The sequence below is a fragment of the Lingula anatina genome, chromosome 2 (assembly GCF_051362555.1).
Source record: "Lingula anatina isolate TDL-2025a chromosome 2, LinAna3.0, whole genome shotgun sequence".
Lineage (NCBI taxonomy): Eukaryota > Metazoa > Brachiopoda > Lingulata > Lingulida > Lingulidae > Lingula > Lingula anatina.
The window spans coordinates 9,352,907-9,362,119 of NC_141768.1; the positions used below are offsets into that span (position 1 = coordinate 9,352,907).

Here is a 9,213-nt window from a genome sequence, read left to right on the forward strand (position 1 = left end):
GGGTTTGTAGACTGTTATTAATAAATAAGATAAAACATTCTTATCCAAATGGCTTAGGTCCTTAATTTCAAAAATAAAATTTATTTGAATTTTTTTTAAAACAAATTTTTAAAATAAAAATATTAAGTGCGATCTTTGGCTACTTCCCTGCATTCACTTCATATCAAAATTGATACCTCACATGTTCAAGTGCGACTTAACATTTCAGCTTAAATTTTAAAAGTCATCAAGCTGTAAAATACTTGAACAGGCCATCTAAATGATGACTAGACAGATGGCTGACTTCCCCCAGTGCCCATTTTCATGTTAAAGTACTTGCACAATTTCTATACCTTAAGGCACAAATCAATTTCTTTTTCTATTTTTAAATAATGAGCTTTGTAGAATGGGCCCTCTTCCCTAACACTTTTAATGGCAGCCTATACCTTAAAAGCTATGCAATTCTTTAGATCACTTTTAGATATTAGCATGTTTTGGGAGCAATGTAGGTTTTGACTTAAGCAATAAGTCATCAACCTATAAAATCAACTTACTAGACACTAAAAGCTGCAATTATGTTGCCATGCATCAAAAAGGACAAAAAAATAAACTCTATGTATAAGGCATATAGACAAAAGGCAGTAGAAAAACTAATACTAAATGGTGGGCAAATCCACTTCATGATAAAAAGTACATAGTTTCAAATCACTTTGAACAGCAAGACCTGCTCATTTTCCAATTCCTATGAATATTGAAAAAGATTATCTGATTGCGTTATGTTCCATTTTGCCAACTCATTCAAGATGTGCTCCTAAGAATGAAGAGTTTCGTTCAAATATTTGTACATAATCAATTTATAAGCATATGATAGCTTTCAAATATATAGAGGTTGGTTCATCCATATCCTCACCAGTGTGAAGCCAGCATAGGCCAAAGAAAAAACAATGCAGAGCAATTTTGTCAATAGAAGTTTCTACAATTATTCTTAGATTTGAATTAGTGTCACTTTCCAATAGGAAATCAATTAAAGAAACAACTGTCAATTTCTCTTGGTATTCAAGTGTCAACATCTTTTATTGATTTTTACACTGGTTTATCTCTGAAAAATTCTGTATGCAACCACACTGGGGGAGGATACCTCCCAGTGTCTGTCTTATTCTTCTTCATTCAAAACCTAGGCAGGGACTTCTGATAAAGAGCACAATGAACAACCACACATAACATTAGTCAGAGAAAAGAAAATCACATTTCTTACATTCCACAAGGGACTGCAGAAACATAGTTACACAAAGCTGACATCTTTGATATTGACAGCTCAGGACATCTTTGCTAATAACCCCTTTTTTCAGATATACTAAGCTGATAAATAGTTGCAGTAGATCAATATTCCTTGGAATTCTGCTGGAGAGGTTTTAAAAAGAGGGATAAAGGACATTACCACAGTTGCTATTCTGCCAAACAAAGGTTGCCTACTCATGGACATATATATATATATATATATATATATATATAATTTTGTTGATGTACAAGTCTATTGAGTTTTTTTAAAGATGTAACAAAATTTAGCTTTCCTCTTTTTCTCCATGCCATTTATTGATTTCCTTCTTGATGAACATTACTTTTTTAACCTGCTGACCTCCCAAACCCATCAGAGACTCAGATATAGCAGGAACAAAGCCAATCTTCATTACCAATATTTAATCATGAAATGAAATGCTCATCTAAATGCATGTGATATTAATCAATGATGGGAGCTCTTGAAAACAAAACCATGTTAGAATCCCAAGCAAATACAGAGCCTGACATGAGTACTGCATAGAGATCAAGATGTCTGTCAATCAATTCTGTTTAAAATGAGACCTTCATGCTATACAACAACAGCATGCTAATGTAAAGGTTTAAAGAACGAGTCCCCAAATCATATGTAAGTGGCAGACAGGTACGGCAGAGAAATCAATATTATCTTCTCCAATTAGGACAATATATCATGCTATGCGACTGCATCTAACTGTTGTTTACCTGTTTCTAAAATAATACCAGGAACAATTCCTTGCTATAATAGTAGAACAAGTAATCAGCAAATTCTACCTATCTGACTGCAGTTTTCTATTATATCCTGCCACTGACATGTCTTTCTGTCAGTTGTATGTGCCTTTTCCTTTTTATTTTGATAAATAATTTGATTTAATAATACAAGCAAGTTGATATTTAATAGGTATGAAAAACTATCATGGTTAGTGAAGTCTCTGTAGGATCATATCTATCCTCAAAGATCACCAGCTCCCAAAAGATATCCATTCCTCTCCCAAAGATTTTCATCTTTTACTACTTTTTCACTGCCAAATTTTTAAACTGAAATAATAGTATAAAGCCCTGTGCACTGGGATACACATTATTACACTTAGGAAACATATGTTGTTGTTAAGGAATCATTTTGTACAAAAAAAGTATCAGCATAAAAACATCTCTCTGCACATTTTGGATTACATTAAGTGCTGTCACATTTCAGAGGGGCATTATCATGTATTCAGATTAGCTTCCAGGTTTGTGTTTTATAATTAATATGTATAAGAACATGTCACCCTATTAAAATTATATATTCACCCACTTCTCATATGTACAATAATGTTTATGTGCACTGACAATCATCAGATTACCTATGAATAAAAAATGTAGATAGTAAAACATAAAAGTAAATTCCCCACTCTTTATATAGTATATATATAAAATATTCATTGCACCTTTTGCATGTACGTACCTCATCTGTGGTTGCATTCATCTTCATCTGAATTTCATTTAATTCAGACCTCATGTCTTCTTCTGTAAGGTTCCCTCCTTGTCCAGCCATCTTTCACTATGATTAGGTTCTAGTTTATACCAGTCTGTTTTAAGTGAAGCTGGAGTCCTCCAGGACCCTAAAACCAAATACATTTGAGGTTAGTCTCACAGATAAGTAAAGTCTCACAGATATCAACCATGAATGCAAAATTTATAATGCTGGAAATTTTTAGGCTTGTTTTAAATAAGAACTTTTAGAAATTCTTACTTTACCAGCAATTCAGGATGAACCCCCCAAAAATTAATTAATAAAAAAACTTCTCGTACACAATCATGCCACATTACAATTATCAAATGGTTTAGAAAATTATTGAAGAAAAGTTTCGGAGGATAGAAAATATCTGAAGTTGATACTGAACCAGCTGAAAGGGCTGTGGGATGGGCTGGGGAAAGGGAGGGGGGCAATCAATTTCTGCTTCTGATTTCACTTATCAAATAATATCACATTTTAAATCTCAAATATAACCACGTGGTGTAAAAAACCATTAATAATATTAACATTTCCAACATATTCGTATAATCACCAGCTTTTCTGTATACTCCTTAATGCCAGGATGAGGTGTGTTAATTTGTTTAACTGGTAGCATTCAGAGAGAGTCCCTGCAGAATTGGGTCAATCCATGTAGACCTATAGTTTGGACCTGCACAGGTTGCTAACCAGTGTGACTTTACTGCCAGAATTAAATCTTCACCACTAATTACAAATTATCACATAATTTATAAAACCAAATTTACAACAACTATTTTCAAACTTCAAGTCTAATTTTTTTCCACAGAAGTATGTTCTCTAAGAATATGTACACTTTGACACATTAGATCTGGTGTAAAGAACTAAATGTATGGGATATAGGTGTATGCTAATTACATGCATTATTACTATATTTATTTAACACAGTTATGCTGGTTCTCACACATCTGATATCTACAGACATGAATCCAGTTGGGATTGTGTGACCTAAGTAAGTATTAGCCATATCAGCAAGAAAACGGTGAGCTTACCACAGAAAGCTACAAATGAGGCTTACCTGTATTACAGTGACAGTGGGTAAGACACCAGGGAGAGTTGCTCCCTCTGATGAGATAAGAGTACTCAGGCTTAAAGAAATGGATAGTGTCAAGTTAGATCCAACTCTGCTGGATGCCTTTAGATGATATGTTTCTTTTTTGCTGTCTTTAATCAAACACAAGGATGGGTGGAAAAATCAATTTTCACGCCTACACAAACACGTAATCTGTGCATTGTTGGTGCTACATACTAGAGACCCAACTTTTAATCAAAATTAAAGTGATGTATTACCATTCTAATAGTATTAACTCACAATTACATCTTTAATCCTAAGACAAGAATTTAAACCCCCATCCAAAATATATATAAATATACATACAACACGTTGCTTTTAAATCAAAATAATATTAAAATAAATCTAATGTGCATTTGGTTGGGTGCATATATAGCTTATTGTTAATTCCCTTCATGGGAAAAGAAAAACTAAATACAATGAGAAGGACATCGTTGCCAAACCTTTGCCTGTGAACACAACAAATCTTCTGAGATTACAGCCTGGGATCAATACCTATCTCAACCATGCTAATACCACAAGCTCAAAATTGTAATTAACTTATACAGGAATGAGGAGTTTCTTTGCTTTATTCACATGAGACAGGGCATAATGCAACTTTAAAATAAAACAGTGAGATGCTTTGTAAATAAAAAGAGGAGATTACTAAATCACTAACAAATATTACTGCCACAATTAACCTTGCCTTTTACCACAATTGGGGTCATCTTACATGATGAGTAAGGTTTTTATAATGGTAATTATATATGTGTATATTTATATGTAAATATATTACTATATTATCTGTATAATATATTATTTGTAGCTGTCTTAAACATGTAAAAGCAATGTGGCTGGGAAATTCCAAGAGTCACCCTAATTGGAAAGATATGAAGATTGTTTTGTTGACATTACTGTCCCTTATTGCATAACATCTAAATATACATGTATATGTATTGAATGCAGGCCCGTAGCCAGCAATTTCAACCCCCTGAACCCCCCTGGCTACGGGCCTGGAATGAATATTGCCAGTATATGACAAAATACAGTATACCATTTCTTTCAAATTAAGGTTATACTGTACTTAGCTATACATTTGGTTAATTGCAAAGTGAAATGCAAAAAAAAGGTGCTCAGAAAAACTTTTTTGTTTTTGAAAAGTACCTGTACTAGTATATGAAATTATGTATGATTCAGCTGCCATCATATAATGACTGAAACATAATACATTACCTGTCACTGTGTTGATCACACGCTGTTCAGTAAAAAGCCCACTAGACTCACTGAGAATAAATTCAATATATATACTATAAAAAAAGTGTCATAGTAATGGGGGCCAGCTTATGTAGCCATATGCAATTTTTACAATAATGACAATAGAGCATAGAGAACATAGTGAACAATGAGGACAGTGAGGCATAGGATTCACAATAGCCCCTTTAAAGGGATAATAACTCTTCGTTTTGGCAAAAAAATGAATTTTCCTGGAGTAAAGAACAATTTTCCCATACTTACCAATGGTTAATGAATCTGTTTTTACATTCAAAGTTAGTCCCTGGTTTTTTTCTAAAAAGTTTGGTTTTTTGTTAAAATCTCTTAAGAGATTATAGCAGAGTAAAGCCATCAATGGAGGTCACGTGGTCTAAGGACAAGCTCAGATATCAGAATAATAACTATAACTGTCGTTTTTGTGGTAAAACAGAATATATTATATTTCTGCGAGTTGTTCACAATGTTTTTACTGTCAAATATAGATCTCATACAAAGAGTTATTATCCCTTTAAGATAAATTACAATTACCATGTTTAAGATTTACAATTACATGCAGCATGTTTATAATTAATGCTCCTTGAACAGCAGCTGTATAGAAAGGTATAATTAAGTGGCCAACCAGTAATTTAATGTAGACCTTATTAATGTACACTTACCTACCTATTAGTCACTGGAATTTTTTTTGAAATCTGAATATACTACATGCCACTAATAATCTGTTATTGTTACATTGTTATTTTGAAATTGTTTTGTACTATTTTCATCATAAACTTGTGTATTAACCTCTTGAATGACGCAAGTAATGTGAACTAGTTCAAGATGACAAACCTTATATACAGACTGTGGAGCCTCATTGTCATACTACCGTAGCCCTTTTCACGACTAGTACTTTACAAGGCTACAAACTGAATTCAACACACAGTTTTGCTGTTGACAAAGTATGTTACTTATATATTTATAAATGACCTAGAACACTTTTAAACATGATAAAGACATAAAACAAACTGGTGCCAACTAACAACTGTGATGCCTGGAAATGAAAAATGATATGAACATTGTTTTGAATGAGTAATAAGATAAAGCTGACAGTGGGAATTTAGGTATATATATAGAAAGTATGATCAATATTTGTTTCTTGGAGTGTGATGCATCACTAATTTGTCTCTTATGTCCTTATACTGTACATAGTGCTCCCCTTTATCTAAAAAGGACAAGAAAATATATATATGCATGTCTCTAACTGCTAAGTCCCCTTTTCACTGGATTAAAGCCATAACATGGTGGTTATCTATAAAAAAACAACATGCTTGGTGATGCATCAATTATGCCTAAACACAAAGCTGGAAATAACTGGTAAGTGCTATAGCTAGCACATCGCTAAATGCTATGCTGAAAAAATTTCAATCATTATCTATCAACTACTAGCCAGTTTCAAACCAAATCCTGACGATAACCCACTGCAAAAACTTTGAAACTTCTGAGACATATCTCATATCATGATATGCAAAATTACCTATACTGGGGTTTAAAGCAATCTATATTACTAAAATAACTGCCATCTGTGTGTCAATCCTCAAAGCAAGGTTAATGAATATTCACAGAATTTCTACTTGTCAGGAATTATCATTGAGACTTGCTAACAAGGCAGCATGATTGCAAGGGATTAATTCCACACAGATATCAATATTAATTATTATGCACATTTCGACATTTCAGAGATATTATACAATAAAAACAGGCTACATTGGAGTCCATGGAAACATTTATTAAAACAACCCAATATCATTACAAAATAAGCTTATATAATTAATAATATACTCTTTAAAGCAATAATAACTCTTCCTTTGAGATTCAAAATTCCGCATGAAATACATTTTAAACAACGCATGGAAATATATTCTATCGTATTTTACCACTAAAACGGCCGTTATTGGAGTAAAACTAAAATCTGTGCTTGTCAATGGGGCTTTCGATGCCATTTTTTCCAGTCATCAAGGCATTCGTTGCTAATGACGTAATGGTGTCACGCGGATTCTCGCGTTCATTCGAGACCAAAATAACATATGGCGCCAAACACATTAATGCGGACGCAGACGTAAGTTGCGAGTTTTTGTACAGTGCGTCGGAATAACGAAAAGCCCAGAATGGCACACATTGTGGATATAAATGCATTTTTAACAAAAAGACGAATATATCTCATGAATCTTATATAGTGTTGTTGTTGTCTGCTTTTCCCGCGGTTTTAAGTAGGTCACCAGTGACTTTGCAATGTCAGAGAGAGCTCCGTCAGTTAAAATCTCTTAAGAGATTTTAACAAAAAACCGTACGTTTAGGAAAAAAATCCTGGATTAACTTTGAATGCAGAAATGGGGTCGTTGACCATTGGTAAGTACGGGAAAATTGCCGTTTTTTCCAGGAAAATCCAATTTTTGGCCAAAACGAAGAGTTATTATGACTTTAAGTATCACCTAGAATAACCACAGAACACTATGAAACCACTCTCCCTCACATTTACATGAATAATTTAAGTTCTTGTTTATACGCCAATAAGTCAATGCAGTCTCACATGGAATCTGGTAGGTGCTTTTATTAACATATATAGATTTCTCTTCATAACATCCCTATTGTTATTCTAGTAAATCCCAAGATAATTTTTGTAGTGCTGAGATTTGATCTTTGCATGAACCTTCCAATGATAGGTTATTCACTAAATTGGTACCTTACATGTACATTCATAAGGACTGGCAAAGAGCTTTATCAAAACTATGTTTTTTTTGTCATTTTTCAAAGCATTACAACTCTAGTATATAAGTAATCTACAAGTGTCTTGTATTCATTTTAAGACTACTCTCTCTCAAACTTTTTAATATCTTTTTTGAGTTTTTAATATTTTTTAGAAAAAGTTTTTATTAATAAAACTGCTAAATGCAGTTGATCACTAAAGATGTAATCTCAATGCTAAATAGATATGTAGAGAGAGACGGTGCAATTAGACAGGGATATCACTTTGATCGTAGTAAAAATACCTGTATCCTACAGAAATCTTGCCTGTGAAATAAAAAAAAATTGCCATGCATTACAGTTATGTGTATACTATATACTGCCCGACTAAAACCTGTAACAAAAATAATACGATCCTGTGCTAATCAGTGGTTTTCTTGTTAATTAGAAGATCTTTTGCAAAATAATGATTTAAAAGACGGAAAAAAATGGTTCATGTTGTCTTATGTGTGGGACATTATTCAAAATGTATGAAATCATCATGGTATTATAGCTATTACATGCCTCCTCAATATTACAATGTTCAAATCATATTTAACATGCTACTTTTCCTGGGGATGGGGGATGGAGGAAGGTGGGGTTGGGGAGAGAGAGGGGGAGGGGGAAGGAATGCTGAGCCATAAAAATAGCTATATTTAAATTTGTAGCTGGGGTTCTAAAAAACAATGGTGTGATTTTCACTGTTATAATATGTGGCAACCAAACATTTCATTATAATATACTAGGCATATGACCCCTCACGATTTTTAAAAACACTGACAGTCAGGGCAAATATTAATTATTATATATTGAAGAAGTGGGTGTTTACATATCTGTTCGTGTTTCACTATCTTGTTTATATCCTATGAAGTAAAATTAAGGTTTTAAACTTAGTGCCAAAATCTGTACACTATACACACCAACTTGCCAAATGCCATATGTAATGTGCTAACAGCTGCCTTAGGCAGTTCACAGAGCCAGAGGCAAAGAAGCAAAAGCAAAGACCCGTCGGCAACCTATTTTAAACAGGAAATGATGTTTATACCTCCAAAGCAGCTCGATATAATCTTCATATTAAACCCTAAACAAAACGAACCCATTTTAAACCAAGAGACTGGTATTAAGCTCATATACCTACCTTGATCTGAGCTACTACACAAAATTATATTTATTTGCCCTCGGAGGATGTTGTCTGCTTACAAAATATGGCGCTCATGACGTCACTGGGAGAAAAATCTTTTCAAACAATAATAAGGTAGCGAAATATACGTTTTAGTGCATGGACATATGGTTAGTCATGTCACCA

General features: G+C 33.4%; 1 protein-coding gene across 6 annotated transcripts in view; it reads right to left on the reverse strand.

Moving 5' to 3' along the window:
- LOC106177784 (synaptosomal-associated protein 25) overlaps nt 1–9,211 on the reverse strand; it is a 30,179-nt gene extending 20,968 nt beyond the window's left edge. For 4 of the 6 annotated variants that reach the window (XM_013560668.3, XM_087006651.1, XM_087006652.1 and 1 more), the window contains exon 1: nt 2,738–2,894. Coding sequence is in view for 2 of the 6 variants with exons in the window: in XM_013560672.3 (XP_013416126.1) it covers nt 2,738–2,827 (90 nt within the window). In the remaining 4 variants the exon portion in view is untranslated. Of the gene's footprint in view, nt 1–2,737; nt 2,895–9,045 lie in introns of those variants that run through there. The other 2 variants (XM_013560672.3, XM_013560670.3) reach the window with 1 other exon arrangement.
- Nucleotides 9,212–9,213: the final 2 nt, after the last annotated feature.